General features: G+C 42.5%; 1 protein-coding gene across 2 annotated transcripts in view; it reads left to right on the top strand.

Moving 5' to 3' along the window:
- The window catches only part of COL4A5 (collagen type IV alpha 5 chain), a 131,777-nt gene extending 113,866 nt beyond the window's left edge, over nucleotides 1-17,911 (top strand). For both annotated transcript variants that reach the window (XM_035101939.3, XM_088664626.1), the window contains 10 exons: nucleotides 3,884-4,017; nucleotides 4,141-4,213; nucleotides 5,642-5,713; nucleotides 7,992-8,120; nucleotides 8,280-8,378; nucleotides 10,116-10,328; nucleotides 11,216-11,393; nucleotides 12,164-12,278; nucleotides 13,806-13,978; nucleotides 16,464-17,911. In XM_035101939.3, coding sequence (XP_034957830.1) covers nucleotides 3,884-4,017; nucleotides 4,141-4,213; nucleotides 5,642-5,713; nucleotides 7,992-8,120; nucleotides 8,280-8,378; nucleotides 10,116-10,328; nucleotides 11,216-11,393; nucleotides 12,164-12,278; nucleotides 13,806-13,978; nucleotides 16,464-16,545 — 1,268 coding nt within the window. In that variant the 3' untranslated portion in view covers nucleotides 16,546-17,911. The remainder of the gene's footprint in view (nucleotides 1-3,883; nucleotides 4,018-4,140; nucleotides 4,214-5,641; nucleotides 5,714-7,991; nucleotides 8,121-8,279; nucleotides 8,379-10,115; nucleotides 10,329-11,215; nucleotides 11,394-12,163; nucleotides 12,279-13,805; nucleotides 13,979-16,463) is intronic.
- The last annotated feature ends 775 nt before the right edge of the window (nucleotides 17,912-18,686 follow it).

Genomic DNA, 18,686 nt, shown 5'->3' on the forward strand with positions numbered 1-18,686 from the left:
TCTAACCACGCGTACCTTGTTTGTAACAGCCAAAGACTTTGGTCTTATACACAGTTATGTAGAAATAAATCCCATGGAACTCATTAGAAACTTACTTCAGAGTAGACTTGCAAATGGCTGTGCTGTTTTTCCACAACCACCTTCTCTGCTCTGATTTCACTGAATATTGTTGCTGTTCTGTTCTAATATAATGTTAGTCAGACCTCATTAAAATACTTCTAACACTGTTCCATAGAATAGGAATGACTTGGCATACACCTAAGTATTAGATGTGTTTGGAATAAGTCTTGAAAGTTTTGCTGTGATGGCTTTTAAAAAGTAAAACATCTTCACCCCAGCCAAAAAACACTGTTTTAATTCCAAGCATTAAATTAATATAGCAACCACCTGTGATTGAGTAAATCTACAATTAGACCTTTTTTAAAAAAAATAGTTGAGAAGCCATACTCAGTACTATAGTGCCCTGGTAGGGCAACATGAACCAACCATTGAAATTGTCCTTATTTAAAGCCATAGCAAAACTTCCATTCTATTATATTCTAAAATGTTTACATTAGCCTCATCTTTTGTTTAATATTAATATAATATGACTGTCAAAGGATAAACAGAATGCAAGAATGAGTGAGATAAAACTTACATATGCATATATGAACTCTGTTTTATAATTGAACGTTGCATGGAGTATGTATATTTTTTTAATATTTCACTGACATGTTCTGTGTTGAGGGCATAACAGAAGAAAAAGGAATTTGTATCAGCAGGAACAACTGGAAATAATAATTTAAATATTAATAGATGTACACAGTAAAAAGGCCTTTTTGCTATTAATAAATGCTTATGGGTAGCTCGATACTGTTCAGCTGTATTCAGCTATAATAACCATGAATATCTTTGAATATTAACAAATACAAAATATTACTAATTAACCAGTCTTCTGCTCATGAATGAGAAATTATTGGTGCTCAGATTATCCATTTAATTTTATATCAAGCTGTGCATTACTTTGCTTTCCCCCTCAAATTCCTAAATCATTTTGTTGCCCAAAAGCACTTTGGTAGTCCAAGAAGAGGCTGCTTCCCCTTACGATGCAAATGGAAAAATCACAGGCAAACTTATTTTAACCAGGTTGCCCCCCATGCAGCGCTGTCAGTGAAATGGTCGCAATAGTACTTGCCTTTGTTTATGTAGAACTAATAGATAGCAAGCCTCGGGCTGCATTATTAAAACCAGTAGTACTTCAGCAAAGTTTTAGATTCAGTGGATTGCTTCACATTGGTCATAGCAGCCTAATCACCAGAATAAGTTGTATATCTATATATAAATTATGCTAAGTTATACACCCATATTTTTATTTATGTAATACTGACCTGGGGGGCATTCTCCTTGTATGCATGTTTGCTGTGTTGTAAATACAAAATATGCTGGTGAAATGGTTTGCACTGTTTAGTATCAATATCTCTTCTGTACTACTTCTAACTAATAATCTTATTTTGCACTGTGTGGTGTCTGATATCCCCCCCTAACATCGATCATTGGGCTTTGGTGAACTCTGACCCTTCCAGGTCCTCCAGGTTAGATTCTTACCTTGGTCAGTTTGCTTTACTACATTGCATTGGTTGTTTAAAATGTTATTTTGACTGTAAATCAGAGAATTATTTATTGTTTCATGAATGAGCCTGGTGAAGCTTCATGCTCATGCTCACACCACACACCACCTGTGCCTCAGCTTGGTTGTGAAGATGAAATAAAAAACTTTCATCACCATTTTTTTGTTAAAAGCAGTTTAGCATAACATCTAAAACCAGGCAACCTTGTGTTTGGACTTAACTATGTTTTCCTTTAAAATAAAACCAAGTTCAATACTCTGGTTTATTTTTGAAATAAACCATAGTTAGGATTAACCACAGTTTAGGGTCCATGGGGTCATGAAGAGTTGGACACGACTAAACAACAACAACAGGGTTTGGAAATAATGCTATAGAGTGATTAATTGAAAATGGAAGTGAAAGCTTCTAAGGGGGAGAGGGAGGAGAGATGCTAATGCACATCCCACTAATTATTATGTCTGAACCCTGCCAATGTTTTAAGAATTGTGGTTAATCCCCTATAGCTGCACTTGTATCAACTAATGTGTCCTATATTGGATCCTGATTTTTCTTCAAAAACAGCTTCCCCATTGACATGAATTCTACAATAAACATGAAACTAGGTTTTTGGGTTTAGTCTGTGCCCCTCCCCAGTCAGTATTACATGGTTAAGGAGATATTGGAATATAAAAATGTTTCTTAATAACAAGTAACTAATTAGCCAGTACTGCCAAAGAGAAAATTGCCAAGTCCCCACTAAATACCTTCCCCACTCGTCACAATCTTTTTCATGTTTTTAATATATTGTCAATATGTAAGTTCCGCCTGATATGCTCTTCTTCTACATATTTAAGTAAATATATCTCTTACTTTTTTTATAACTTTCATTTAAGATACAAACCACATTTTATATTTGAGTCTGCTACTACCTAATGATGACCTTGTATTTATCAATGTGGCTAAAATAATAAATTGAGAATCTCATTCCTACATCTTGCATTCCCATGAAAAATTGGCCTGAGTTGTACAAACACAAGGAGAAGTCTACAATGAAATGTGCCCCTTTCTCTCGCAGTGTACCTTTTCTCTATACTGCTGAAGGTGTCATTCACCATGGCACCGTTCAATTCACATTCTTTTCAGCTGGACCGACAAGTGGTTTGTGCCCAATATAGGTTGTGAGAGTCCACAAAACACTTAAAAGTTTGCTTGCTTGAAAATGAAAATATCACCAAGAGCACCAGGATTCATTCCCAATTCCCTCCATGGAGAAGCTATGGCCCTCCAGATGTTGTTGGACCTACAACCTCACATCATCACTGATCATTGGCCACCCTGACTGGGGTTGATGAGAGTTGTATTCTAACAACATCTGGAAGACACCTGCTTCTCCACTCCTGCTGAAAGGCGATACCTTTTCAGTGCTTTGTTTTAAGTGGACTGTGTAAAGAAAAACAAGATTTGAATTTGGGTGAATGGGTGTGATTATTAGAGATGAGGCTAATAATCTGAAATGACGTCCTTGAGAAAACTCAAAATTGCAAGCCTAGACCATGGCAGGAGATGGCAACAGAATCCCCAGACCCAACAGCCAGGTCCTTTCGGAGCTCCATCTTGAGCATGGAAATACATCTCCCCACAACCTTAATGAAGATGGCCCTTTAGCATAGGCTCAGAAAGTCCATTTTAGAAAGGATTTAGTTCTTGCTCAATAGGGAACAAATTCCAGATCACGTTCATGCATTTACAAAGCAAACTAATTCAGTTCACAGTTCATCCAGGGGGCCTGTTTTTATATTAAACAGGCTTCAGAATGTCCCAAGTTGCTGTGCTGAAGTATATAACATACTTAAGGAGACATAAGAAAGAAAACAGCAAAATACACAAACACAATGGTTTCTCCCAAGAATTACAACCTTTAAGCTTAAAGGTTCAAAGTGTCTAAAGTGCAGAAAATCACTTAAAAGAATGAACTTAAAGATGAGCTAGAAATCATTTTCTACCCCAAAACAAAATTTATTCACATTCAGTTCACACAGAAATTATGGGAACTACTTTCAGGTATATTTATTTGTTTGTTTTCTATACCAACCGTCGTGAGAATCACAGGGCAGTTTGCGATACAAAACATATAACACAGTAACAAACAAAAACAATAACCGTGTAGCGCAGAGGTTTCTGAGTTAATTCAGTGAACATTACTAAACCGAACGAGTTCATTCCAAACACTCGCTCTCTTTGATTACAGAGGGGACCAAGTCATTCTAACCCAAGAACTTGTGTTTTGCAATATCAAGGTCTTCCTGGTTCAGAAGGCCCCCGTGGACCCCCCGGGACTGGAGGAGTAAGAGGAGAAAAGGGAAACCCTGGCCAGCCAGGTCAGCCCGGAGTGCCTGGTTTGAAAGGAGACCAAGGACAACCTGGACGCCCGGTGGGTGCTTGGAAAGGGAGAAATGTTTGTTTCTAAAGCAGCAGTTGGTTTTGGATGGAAGAGATTTAGGCTGCAGTACTATACACACCTATGAAAGTAATAACCACAACTGTGTTTTCTTAGGGTGATTCTGGTCGTCCTGGTCTGAATGGAATGAAAGGAGATCCTGGTGTTCCAGGAGTTCCAGGATTCCCAGGTACATTAAAGGCAATTCTGTAGGGCCTCTTCCAAGCTAAAACCATGTGCCCCCTCACTGATAGTTTTAATCAGCCAAGAGGGGCAAGGGTCCAGAGTTTGCAAGCGCCTTGTCTCCACATCTTCGAGCCTTACCAACTGAAACTCATCCAACACAACAGAACTAGACTGTGCTCTGGACAGATTCATCTGCTGTAATAGCAGAGTCAAGATCCTGGTGGATGCATGCAGTTTTATCCTTAAAATGCTTTACAACAAGCTGCTGTTACAGATATCAAAATACTGAAAGTAGTTTAGAACAACTTCAACTTAAAGCAACAATAATCTATGAGGTTGTGGGCCCACCTTGTGAACATGGTGCGTCATGTAGGAACCTGGAGCAGGGCCTTCTTAGTGTTGGGGCCCTTGTTGTGGGACTCTGTTCCCACGAAGGCATGGGTCACCACAACAATGATGAGCTTCCACAACCTGGGTCAAAATGCCGTTTCGAATCATGTAGAAATAATGAACAAGGTAACCAAGACTGCAGCCACCAGAGCATGTTAAAATAAAAGCTTTTGACAATAAAACAGATATTATCCTTTGACCTATAACTTGGGGACCCCACATGGTGCCCTCCAAATGTTGTTGGACTACAACTCCCATCACCGCTCAGCATTTGTCATGCTAGTTGGAAGCTAGTTGGAGTCAGTCCAACAAGATCAGGAAAACATTGTGTTGTCTACTTCTGGGTCTAATTGGTAAGTGTTGAACCTGCTGAGGGGAGGCAATTGTAGAAATGAAGCACTAGTACTAAGAAAGCTCCCCCAACAGTCACTTCCAAAGCAGATCCTAAATTGTGGGCAGATTCTTCAGCTGGGAGATGGCTACAGTGCATCAGGCACCCATGTCCCAGTTCATTTAGGGAGGGGATGGGAAACCTTTTCAGCTCAAAGCGGGAGGCATTCTTTTCTGGGCAGCCTTCTGAGGGCCACATAGTAATGTTGGGTGGGGCCAGAGGGGAAAATGGGCAGAGCAATGAACGTATGTTCTACCTCTGTACAGTAGGCTAGTTTCTACACCCACACCCATCTCTATCCTTATTCCAGAGAAGCAAGTCACATTATTAGAGTTCAAAGATACCTTCCAGCCAGGCAAAACTCTTGGGGTGTAAGCAGGGCCAGTGAGGGGTTTGGTCTAGGGAGAGTTCTAAGGGCTAAATAGGCCTTGGACAGCCAAATTTGGCCCCTGGACCCCACCCCAATTTTGGCCTTTACAGGAAAATGATGCCATAAATGTTGCAGATAAAATTTATGTCCTTTGAGCTAGAGAAACAGATACCTGGGGCAGGGGATAGAGTTGCTTCATGCAGTGCTAATGCTGCTAAATTGAGGCACAGGTCATTCAGTTCCACTGGGTTATCATTAACCGCACAGCTTTTGCCTTTCAGGCATGAAGGGGCCCCTGGGACCTTCAGGACCACCAGGCCTTGGAGGAGACCCTGGACTCCCTGGATCTCCAGGTAGGAACTGTGTTTTTTGTGTAGCTAAACCAGAATAGAAAATGAACTGTGAGACCTTGTTTTGACCAGGGTAGGGATGTTTATTGGAGAAGAATGGTCTGGTGCATTTCTTCTGCTTTAAAGAGTACAGTAAGTGGGCCATCAAAGCCGCTGCCACCACCCAGCATTTTTAAAACTCGTATACAAGGAAGCTGCTGGAAAGTTGCTGAAGGCTCCACTCTCAGAAAGCAGGGAATCCAACATGAGAAGCTGGATTACAGATCATAGTTTGTTTGGAGTGAACCAAACCCTAGTAACAGATTCAGATGTAAAGTTAAGTCAGAGATTGTGGTTTGTTCCTCCCAGCGTGAATCACAGAATCATACCATTGTAGAGTTGGAAAGGACCCTGAGGGTATTCAATCCAACTCTTGCTATGCAGGAACCACAACTAAAGCATCCATGACAGATGGCCATCCAACCCCTGCTTAAAAACTTCCATTGATTGAGAGTCCACCCACTTTCTAAGGGGTCAAACAGTTCTTACTATCAGAAAGTTGTTCCTGATGTTTAGTTGGAATCTCCTTTCTTGTAACTTGAACTTGTAACTTGAAGCTTTGGGTCCTATATACCCTGGAGCAGCACAAAACAATTTGCTCCATCTTCCATGTGACTGTCATATCATTCTGAGCTTTGGCCCACCTGATCTTCTCCCAGCAACTGTTGGCTAATTGTGTATACTCTTCCTTCATGATTCCCCCTTTCTTCCAATTCTTTTAATGCCCTTTGCAAATCTCAGCTCATCTGTAAATTCCTTATGCAGTCACACCAGTTTCTTTAAATGCCTCCCACTTTAGCTTTCTAGTTGGAATCATAGGGACTTCTAATGAAAGAAAGAAAGCCTGATTCACTTGTGCATTGTAAACCATAGTTGATAGTTTAATGTGACATGCAAATACAGTCACAGAATCATAGAGTTGGTGGGGGCTTTAGGTCATGTAGTTTAACCCATTTGATACAGGAAACCCAGAACTAGAGCTTGCCCCACATGCTTGAAGACTTCCACTGAAGACCCACCACTCCACTAAGTTATTGGTTCCATTGTCAAATTGCTCTTACAATCAAAAAGTTGCTGTTACCATTCAACCAAAATCTACCTGGTAGCTTAAGTTCATAAGATCTGGTCCTGCCCCCTGGGGCCGTAGAGAGCAAGCCTTTGATCTTTCCGGGTGCTCTTTGGGTATTGGAGTATTTTAAGAAAGCTATCTCCTCTAAGTCTTCTGCAGGCTAAGCAGCATACTCAGTATGTTCAATCTTTCTGCATAGGGTTTGTTTTCCATACTTCTGACTATTTTCATTGCCCTCCCCTGAACCCATTCCAGTCTGACTATATTCTCCTTAAAGTGACGATATTGGAAAGATCACTTAATTTACTTTATTTGCCTTATGCTTGTGTCGAACAGAAGCATTTTAGCAGGACTATGATCCTCAACAGCCCTGTCCTCTATGAATTTGTCTAATCCTCTTTTAAATTCATTCACGTTGGTGGCCATCACTGCTTCCTGTGGGAGCGAGTTCCATAGCTGAACTATGTACTGTGTGAAAAAATACTTTCTTTTATCCATTCTGAATTTTGCAACATACAGTTGCATTGGATGTCCACGAGTTCTGGTATTATGAGAGAGAAAAGCTGTTCTCAAGCTACATTTTCCATGCCATGCATAATAATATTATAAACGTCTATCATGTGTCACCTCTTCAACTTTTCTCAAGCAAACATCAATCAAGAAGAAGGGGGGAGAGATCTACCAAGTTATGCAAAGTTTTAGTATATTAAAGGCATAGGAGAAAGGGGCAGATTTTCTACCAGGTCCTGATCAGGCTGAATTTCACTGTCATTTAGTCCAGTTTGGAGAAAGGGTTTTTCTCTGTCCTTTGTTCTGAATGGCAGGTGCCTCTGAGTCTCTCTTGTGTGCTGTAAAAAAAGTGAAAAGACAAAAGCCCTTTGTGTCACAAATCAAAAGTCTCCTATGGGGTCAGAATGACTTGTCTGCTCCAGTGTAAGGCATATCTCAGAAAGTCTTTGAACCTTTGAAGCAAAGTTGGTCACAGTTTGAATGGTTTCAGTCTGATCCAACAGAAGGACTGCTGATGGGCCCCTGATGGACCTAATCAATTTCCCTTTGGTGGGATGTGCAAATGTTTTCCCTTGTGGGATGCACCCCTCTCCCCTAATGAATCATTAAGAGGAGGACCAGTTAGTGATGTAAAAACTGAAAACTGCTTTTGCTTTGTCCTAGGTCCTCCAGGGATACCTGGTCCAGCTGGACAAACAATTATTGTAAAAGGTGACCCAGGCCCACCAGGTCCTCCAGGGCAGCCTGGAATGAAAGGTCTACCTGGACTATCAGGCCCTCCAGGATTACCAGGTAAATTTCTCATTTCGAGACATAAGAAACTCAGATAAAACATAGCTTAACATTTGACCAGCTCCTAGGATTAAATAAACCATGATACTATAGTTGCTGATTGCTTAGGCATATTTGCAGACATTTTGCTACAATTTGTTTGTGCATACACATATCTAGGCCCAATCGGTCTTCCTGGTGATCCTGGACGAGATGGGCTTCCTGGATTTGATGGACCAGGAGGACGTAAAGGAGAGAGAGGACTTCCAGGTCAACAAGGTATGGTAAGCGCTCCATCCATGTTGAAGAGAATTTCAGTGAGTGGGTGGTGACAGGCACATGGTGTGCGGAGCAATCTGATTTGCCTGAGTATCAATTGCCATAGTCTTAAGGAACAGGGTATCTTAAAGTTTTCTTTTGTTTAGGTTGGTGGGTACAAATGTTTGCTTGCTTGTTTGTTTGTTTACATCATGATTCCTCCTCCCTGCATTATGCCCTCAGAGCAACCCTGTGAGGTAGGCTATGCTGAGAGTCGCTGACCCTAGTTCACCCAGTGAGCTTCATGGCCGAGTGGGAACTTGTGGGTGAATGCATATGGATAAATTTAAGTGAATGCTCTCTAGGTGACTTTTGCTGCAGCATTTTGTGGTTACTGTGCACTCTAAGGTACATGTGCTGGAGGGGAGGAACTTGCCCCAATTTTGCTTAGAAGTAGGTGGGGGAAAGAGGCACTGTGTGCAAGGAGGAGGTTCCATCAAGACTGCAGAGTAGGAAGCGACATGTCTTTAGAACAGCTGCTTGAGGGAAGGTGATAATGTGCATGAACTGGACATAGGAAATGTAGTTTGGTACCAAACTGCGAAAGTACAGTAGTTGAACCCTAAACAGGTGGATTTTGAATTCAGCTGAATTTTTCAGTTGAAAATCACAAGACGATATAGAGTGAAGGGAACAAATTATAAGGGGAGAACACATTCACCTTCTTCTGAGCTGGGGGCTCTCTTTCTCTCTCTTTATTTTATTGCAGATAATGTATATATCACCTTCCCATTCTAGACAGTAGGTTGCATCCAATAAAATTACACTGAGAGTAGCCAAATTGAAATCAATGGGCATACATTAGCCATGTCTGTTGTTTTCAGAGAGTCTGCTCTGAGAGGGACTGGCATTAGATATCATCCACAGAGTGCAGGACACCTTACAACAGTTCTAAGGCAAAAGCCAAAACGAGAATAATAATAAAAGCAGAGGTGGAAGATGGCCAAACATGGCCCTCCAGCTGTTTTGGGACTACAACTCCCATCATCCCTAGCTAACAGGACCAGTGGTCAGGGATGATGAGAATTGTAGCCCCCAAACAGCTAGAGGGCCAAGTTTGACCATCACTGATAGATGAACCAATCCAGCTGAAAACCAGAGCCCAGCATGTCAGATGCCTGCCTAAATATATTATTGGCTAGGTGGTGAAAAGCACAGAGTGTAGTTAGGGAGTTCCATAGCCTAGGTGCAACCAGAGAAACCATGGTTCGACTAATCTTGCCTTACCCACCCCTAGGATATGAAGAAAAGCCTCCTCAGCAGAACTTCCATATCTGCACGATACATTTAAAGCACTACAGGGCTGCTTAGGAAGTCGTGGCTTCCCCCAAAGGATCCTGGGAACTGTAGTTTGCTAAGGGTGCTGAGAGTTGTTTGGAGGCCCCCTATTCCTTTTTGGAGCTACAACTCAGAGTTATTTAGGGCACTCTGGTGCTCTGTGAGGGGACAAGGGGCCTCCTAACAACTCTCAGATCCCTTAAAAAACTACAATTCCCAGGACCCTTTGGGGGAAGCCAAGCCTGTTTAAAGTCAAATGATACAGTGGAGATTCAGCCTATCTCTACACAGTTTGGCATTTGTTCCAGAGGAGCCAGACTTACTTCTGTGTGGCATGCCTTTGCTTTACAGCCTTTGCTTCATACGTCTTTACATCTTTCTCAGGGGAATTAATCTGTTTTGTTTGTCCTGCATAAACAGGTCAGCGAGGCTCGCAGGGGCCCCCAGGTCCCGATGGACTGCAGGGCCCCCCTGGTCTTCCTGGGACTGCTTCAGTTGCTCACGGATTCCTCATAACTCGCCACAGCCAGACAACAGACACGCCGTTCTGCCCACAAGGAACCACCCAGATTTACAATGGATTTTCTCTTCTCTACGTGCAGGGGAATGAGAGAGCCCACGGGCAGGACTTGGGTGAGACATAGTCTTTGCTGGGAATGTGATTGATTCGTTTATTCAGGTTGTTCATGCACCACCTTTCCAGAGTACCCAAAGCGGCTTACAACAGACACTCACTTATAATCAAATGCAAAACTTTGGAGTGTGTTTACGTGTGTGTGTGTGTGTGTGTGTGTGTGTGTGTGTGTGGAGGCAGTGGAATCCTAGCATTGTAGAGATGGAAAGGAGCCCAAGAGTCATCTAGTCCAACCCCCACTAAAGCATCCATGACATGTGGCTATCCAAAGCAACAAAGAAGGCAGAAATCAGCAATTTAGCAAAGACTAGATTTAATGTTACACAACAAATCATCTGGACTTAGGGTCCAGCCACACTTTTGTTTGTCCCATGATTTCAAGTCACCATTCCAACAGGTGTTTCTTTCTATCTTGCCGCTTTCCCCTGGAAAACCCGCTGTTTACTGCACAATTGGAACAAATGTCAATCTACAGCAAACCTGATTGAAGCACTATGAATCCCACTTTACAGATGGCAAACTGAGGCTGGGATTTGCCTATAGCCACAAAGTAAATCCATGGCAGAAAAGGGGGTCAGCAAAGTCAAATTCATAATCCTTTAGGCCTGCACTGCATCTTCTGGGCCAGTGGTTGGGAAAACCCTTCTGCATAGTGCACTTAAGGCTGCCTTTTTCAATCTAGGGTTCCAAGAAGTTGCTGGACTACATATCCCATTAGCCTCATACAGCATGTATAATAGTTGGGGTTGGTGGGAGGTGTAGTCCAGCAACATCTTGGGACCAAGGATGGGAGAAGCTGGGTTAGGGATTATATAAAGACCTCCTACAATGGGGAAGATTCCTCCCACCCCCTCATGCCTACAAAATTGTGTCTCTTGTTTGCCAGGCACTGCTGGAAGCTGCCTCCGCCGTTTCAGCACAATGCCCTTCATGTTCTGCAACATCAACAATGTCTGTAATTTTGCATCTCGGAACGACTATTCCTACTGGCTCTCCACCCCAGAGCCAATGCCAATGAGCATGGAGCCTTTAACCGGAAAGAACATCCAACCCTTCATTAGCCGGTGAGGCAGAAATTGGGATTTGGATCCAAACACACACAGAGAATGCATGTTGTCTTTTAGTTGCTTTCTTCAAATAGCTGTCTTGATGAAGATGTTGCTGCATAAAGCTATATAAAACATTATGGAGCTATATATGTATGAGGGCTTGTTAATGTGGGATGGGTACAGACTGATGGGCAGGAGATTCAAGACAGACAAAAGAAAGGTCTTCCTCACACCACATCCAATTAATGTGTAGGATCAAACTATGGAGTAGGTTTTGTCATTATGGTATGTGGTTTTGTGGTTTTGTATTGTAAACCACCCTATGATCTTTAGATAAAGGGTGGTATAGAAACTTAATAAATAATAATACAGTAATTCCACAATAAGAAGCTTAGAGATTAATTAATTTGTGGTATTTATGCGCCACCTATGATCCATGTGCACAGGGCAGTTGCTGCAAATTAAAATCAATAAAATAGAACCAGCAGCCAATTGAAACAATCCAGAAACTGCACTATCACTCAGAGTTAGCATAAAGCCATATGAAGCAAAAAGGAAGTTGAGGAGAGTTAGCCACAATGTAGAACCTCCATGTTCAGTGGAAGTATTCCAGCTGCTGGGTAGCAACAGCGGGAAAGAGTTATTGCCTTCATGCCCTGCTTTTGGGCTTTGTAGGAACTTCTAACTGGTTACAGTGAGACACAAGGCATTGAACTAGATGGGATTTTTAATCTGATTCAGCAGATCTTTTAACACTGTTCCTTCCCCAATATTTTCCTGTTCAGCTGCACTGTCTGTGAAGCTCCTGCCATGGTTATAGCGATCCACAGCCAGACCATTCAAATCCCACCTTGTCCACAAGGCTGGGACTCGCTATGGATTGGTTATTCTTTTATGATGGTATGTACCTTCACTGAAAGTTTCCATAATACAGTGGTACCTCGGGTTAAGAACTTAATTTGTTCTGGAGGTCCATTCTTAACCTGAAACTGTTCATAACCTGAGGTACCATTTTAGCTAATGGGGCCTCCCGCTGCCGCCGCCACACAATTTCTGTTCTCATCCTGAAGCAAAAGTTCTTAACCCAAGGTACTATTTCTGGGTTAGCGGAGTCTGTAACCCAGTGTTTCTCAACCAGTGTGCCTCCAGATGTTTTGGGACTACAACTCCCATCATTCCTGACCACTGGTCTTGCTAGCTAGGGATGATGGGAGTTGTAGTCCCAAAACATCTGGAGGCACACTGGTTGAGAAACACTGCTGTAACCTGAAGTGTCTGTAACCCGAGGTACCACTGTAATGTCCCAAGCTCTCTTCATGAGTGTGGGGCAAATGCATGTGAACTTAAAGAGGGGAGGGGGCATCAGCCGCACCCTGTACAATATCCCTGTACACTCCAGACAAACCATATAACATTGAGCCCAAACCATGGTTTAGATTCTGGTAACATGGCTGCAGCAGGAGCTAGCGCAGAGCAAAAGTGACCAGTTTTCTCCCTGTGCACAGAGGCGTCTTTCCCATTGGGCTTAGTGGTTCGTTGCGCCAGGGCGCCAGCCTCTCAGGGGTGCCCCAGCGAGTGGAGGAGCTGCACGGCTTTGCCGGCGGCCTCCACTTTCCGTGCACACCAGCCAGCTGTGCCCCGCCAACCTTATGGCTGGCAGGCATGCAGCTTGCCTCCCAAGCCTCCGGGAGCCAATTGGGTGGCCAGCCCACTCCTCTTGCCCTGATTGGTGCCTGTCTCTTTCCTTCCTACCCTCCTCGGCCACCCCCTCTGCAGTCGGGCGCGCATGCGGTTGGGCGCATTGGCGCTTCTGCTGCTGCTTGTACTGCTCCTTCTGGTCTGGCCATGAGCCAGCAGCTTTCGCCTCTTCTCGCGCTTGGGGAGCCCCAAGGCAGCGGCGGCCTGCCCTCCCCACTGAGCTGCAAAAGGAGAATCCCTCCTCCAGCCCCCTTGCGGGACCTGGCGTCCAGCCAGGCGGCTCCCACAAGCGCTTGGCAGTGGTGCGGGCTGCGTTGGACGAGGGGCTGCTCCTTGACTCTGAGACGGCAGCAGAGGATGAAGACGGGCTGCCTGCTCCTCCTCCTCTTCTCCCTCGGCCGCGGGAATTTGCCATACACTTTGCAGCTATAAGTGCAAAGGGTTGTCCTTTGCTTTTCTGGGTAAACAGATGTGTTTGGCGGGCATGCAGCTTCCTTCCCAAGCCTCCGCGGGAGGAGAGCGATTCCCGCAGAGGCTTGGGAAAAGGTCGACAACTCTGGGAAATGGGGGGGGGGGCACCGGAGGGATCTTTGCCACAGCGCCGGATATGCTTAAGAATGGCCCTGCCTGTGCACCAGCACAATTGCTTGTCTATGGTAAGCCATGGTTTGGCTTAGCATTAAGTGTGAATGAGGCCAATTAAACTGACCTTGCTGCTTTATTCTTTAGCATACCAGTGCGGGGGCAGAGGGATCTGGACAGGCATTGGCCTCTCCTGGTTCCTGCCTGGAAGAATTCCGTTCCGCTCCTTTCATTGAGTGTCATGGTCGAGGGACCTGCAACTATTATGCTAATTCATACAGTTTCTGGCTGGCAACTGTGGAAGTGGCAGAAATGTTTAGGTGAGTGTGCCTCACATTGACTAATGTATATATTATTTGGCAAGTTTTTTGTTCAGTATGCATTTGGACACCTCATATATATCTTGATGGTTCCTGAGATCAAGGAGCAGGGTTTTGTCAAGGTTTGGATACTATTGGCTGCCATTTTGAATCACAATCCCTAAGCTTGTCAATTTTTTAAAAATTGCTTACAAATAGAAGCAAACAAAAACAATGAGTCTTAGCAGATGCAACAAATAAAACAACATAGGGATTAATTCCAGATAAACAATACTTAAACAAGTAAACTTATATCTAACTAGGATTGCTATATACCATATGTCCTCTTTTTCCAGGATACTTCCTCTTTTTCATGGGTATGTAAAATGAGAGTCGTCATAGCAATCCATAGTTAAAGCTAGAGGTCGGCAAATGTGTCCTCTTTTTTGCTCTTCAAAATATGGCAACCCTAAACCACACCAGCCTGTAATCTAATACAGAAAGTTCTTTCACCACATACATTGTCGTGGGAGACAGATTTCTGAGCTGCTATTGGTTCAGGTATAATTAATTTAATTAATTATTACTTTTTGTTAATTATATGTAAGGTTCACAATCTAGGCATAATCCTTTCCTAAGCACAGTAGAGACAATGCCTACATGTGTAAGGATTCCATTAAGACAGAATGGGCCAATCTGGTGCCCTCCATATATTATTGGACTCCAAATCCCATCAGCCCCGGTCAGCTTGGTCTATGGTCAGGAGTTATGGTAAACTAGAAATGTAGCTAAAAGCTTGATGCACCTGTCAAAGCAAAAGCTCATTCTGCGCAACCATAGCATGCATTTAGGACTAGGAAAAACCTACACCAGGTTTAGTATACCTGAAGGAGCGTCTCCACCTCCATCGCTCTGCCCGGACACTGAGGTCCAGTGCTGAGGGCCTTCTGGTGGTTTCCTCGCTGCGAGAAGCCAAGTTACAGGGAACCAGGCAGAGGGCCTTCTCGGTAGTGGCACCTGCCCTGTGGAACACCCTCCCACCAGATATCAAAAAGAAAAACAACTACCAGACTTTTAGAGGACATCTGAAGGCAGCCCTGTTTAGGGAAGCTTTTAATCTTTAAGAAATTAGTGTATTCTAATATTTCTGTTGGAAGCCGCCCAGAGTGGCCGGGGAAAACCCAGCCAGATGGGCAGAGTATAAATAATAAGTTATTTTTATTATTATTATTTATTATTATTATTATTATTATTATTATTACTACTACTACTACTACTACTACCAGGGGTGGGAAACCTGTCATCTTCCAGATGATGTTGGACTACAACTCCCATTGGCCCCAACCAGCATAGCTAATGGACAAGGATTATGGGAGTTGCAGTCAAACAACCTCTGGAGGGCACCACATTGGCTATCCCTGGACAGGACATAATCATCCTGCCAGATTATGAAAAGAATCCACAGGGGTCCATCTGAGTCGATCCACCCACAGAGATGAGGTGTGTGGTGTCCTAGCATAGGGCATTTTTGTGATGGCACCCCAATCACCTGAATTATAGAATGTGCTCTCAGGAGCAGGCCTCACCTGGTGTTGTGCCTGTTCTTTTTGGCAGCTGGTGAATATTTCCTTAAAAATAAGAATAACAACTGCCCCTTACCTTTACAAGTTTTACTCTCCTTTTGAACTGAAATCTTTTACTTAGTTTTTATGTTGAGGTTTTTTGCATTTCTCTTGATTCTTTTATTTCGGTTTTATTTGGGTTTTAATCTTGTGAACCTCTGAGAGCATCTTTTTTTTTTCTTTTTAATGAAGAACAGGTTCTTAAAACATTGTGATAAATAAATAAAATCTTCCATGACCCTGCCACCTGCCCAGCTTTGGCCATGCACACACTCACTCTACCAGAGTCGTCTATAAAATGTGATCATACACACGCTTCCTCTACCCCCATCTGGCTTGTTCTCTCCACCCATTCCACCACCACCACCCCAAACATATCCAGTTAAAGAAGTCTTAGAAAGCCTTCTATCTCAGAGAGAGAGACTCTGAAAACCTACTGCCAGCTGCAGCTGGAAGAGCCAGTGACCCCTGAGTCAACTCTCCTCCTCAGCTATGACTTCATCCATCCATAGGAACATAGCCGGCTGCTTTAAATGTAGTCAGACCCATTGGTCTATCCAGCTCAGTGTTATCATCAATGACTGATAGTGGCATCCCAGGGAGGGAGTTTCTCCCAGCCCTACCTGGAGATTGGGCCTGGGACCTTTTGCATGCAAAGCAGATGTTCTACAACCAAGCTAAGGCTTTTTTCCAGACACACAGCTCAGCTTGCCTTGCAGGGCTGCTGAAAGCATAGCATAGCAGGTTGGGAGGGACTTTGAATGCCACCCTAAGATCCTTGGAGGAAGGTTGGTATAGAGATGTTACCATGGTATGATACTGGGCTATGTCTGACTCCATTAAGCCAACTAACTTCATGTGTCCTCTGCATTTCTGTTGACCAGTAAACCTCAGTCGGAGACTCTTAAAGCTGGAGACCTGAGGACGCGCATTAGTCGATGCCAAGTTTGTATGAAGAGGACGTAATGCCTCAAAGACTTTTGAAAACAACGGAGAAATCTGACGGTGCACTTCCTTTAGATATACACTTCCTTTAGATATAACAATGGTGCTATTGTGCAGAAGAAGAAGAAGAAGAAGAAGAAGAAGAAGAAGAAGAAGAAGAAGAAGAAGAAGAAGAAGAAGAAGAAGAAGAAGAAGAAGAAGAAGAAGAAGAAGAAGAAGAAGAGAAAATTCTGATTATGCAGATTCCGGTGTGCCTCTCCTCAAGTGCCATCCCAAAGGTGTTCTTCTGGTGCATTTTTTGTGTGTGTGTCAAGGAAGGGAACTGACCTCTTGCAAAATATTGGAGACACCTGGGGTCACTAAGGATCAGAAGGTGAAGTTACCACTTCTCCCACCCCAAAGGCCAAGAGGGCCCGCTTTGAAAATTCATCCCAGAGGAAAAGAAGAAACTGCAATCTTACAATGCACTGTGATGGTTCAAAAGAGCAGACTGCTCAGTTTTGAGAAGCCCAAAGTTCATGGTGCTACTAACCCTACTGTACCCCAGGTTTTTAATATGAAATGTTTAAGCTTATTTTTTTTCCTTTGTAAGTAATGAAATGTGTATATTGTGTAAGCACATTTTTTAAGTTTTCAACTTCTTAATCATTTAGACACAAAGCAGCCTAAAATCACTGACTTCACCAGAGTAAACCAAACCCTATATATAAATATATATGTTAAAAATACTCACATAAAACAGAAAGCAATATTGTATAGGCAATAAGTGACGAGAGGATCTATTTTTGTCGTGCAGCAAACTACTACTGAGTTTTAAAGGTTTATTTTCTTCTCTGAGTTCTGGGCATATTTTATTTAGGAAAAGGTATAATAATGCTATAGCCATAATTGTTTTTAATCGGGGCTGTTGATGTCTATATTGTATGCCATACTCTTGATGATTCTATCTGTCGTTAAGAAGCAAAAGAAAAAAGAAAAACCCACATTTTAAAGGGTTTTATTTTTGCATATTCTGTGAAATATTTTAAATGCTCAGCCAATCTGGTGCTTTGCAGATGTTCTAGACTACAACTCCCATCATCCCTAGCAAATGACCATGTTGACTGGGGCTTCTGGGAGTTGTAGTCCAAAACCTCTGGAGGGCACAAGATTAGGGAAGGCTGCTATTTTCTTTTATTAAAAAAATCATATTCATATAGTAATAACTTACATTGGTTCAGCTAACTACCCCTTCGTAAATATGCAGAAAACACAAATGTATAAATATTATTCATGCACACACAAATCCACTTTTTTTTAGCTATGGTGTCTTATATTTTATGCAGAGTAACTGTACACTTTGAAAAACCCTTTTGACTGAAATAAAGTGAAAACTGGTAATAATTGACCTTTTCATACCTGCATGTCAGTTATTCAGGGAGTCTCTTTAAGGGGATCCCTACAACTTAGCCATTCTTCTAACAACAGTGGATAAAACATCATCCTTCTTGAATGGTTAGGTTTAGGTTTATTAAATTTATATATCGCTTCCTCCTATTATTTATTCAGTTTATATCTCGCTCTTCCTCCCAAAGGAATCCTGGGCAGGAAACACATCAAAAACATTCTAAAAATAGCTTAAAACAATTACATTATCTTAGGCAATGATGCATGGTTACCAGGATCAGTATATTTCAGACATCAAATGCCTGGGTATAAACAGGAAAAGTTTCAGATTCTTCCTGAAAGTGAGCAATAAAGAAGACTCTCACAAGGAAAAGTCCAAAAGCAATTTGCAAGCAGAGTAAAAATACAATTCATCACCATCATCAGATTTATTCATTGCCTTTTAAACATCCATCTCAATGCAATTTATGCATAAACTTATAAGTTAAGATATATGTATATATAAGTAATTTTAGGATATGATAACTGAGGGGAATTTTGTATATGTGTAAGAGCTGGGATCAAATTGCTCCATTTTTTTTCTCAGAAAATTTGCAAGTTGAGTAAATATGCAAGTATTTATCCAGTTTTTGTTTACAATGAGAAGGGTTTCACTTATTTACCCCATTCTTTAGACACAGATGACCTTATAAGGACACACAATACTTGATTGGAAAATAAAACCGGCTCATCTTGTCCTGGCAGAGCTTCCTGGAATCAGGCAGTGCATCTCTGCT

Source organism: Zootoca vivipara, chromosome Z2, assembly GCF_965207765.1.
Source record: "Zootoca vivipara chromosome Z2, rZooViv2.hap1.1, whole genome shotgun sequence".
Taxonomy (NCBI): domain Eukaryota; kingdom Metazoa; phylum Chordata; class Lepidosauria; order Squamata; family Lacertidae; genus Zootoca; species Zootoca vivipara.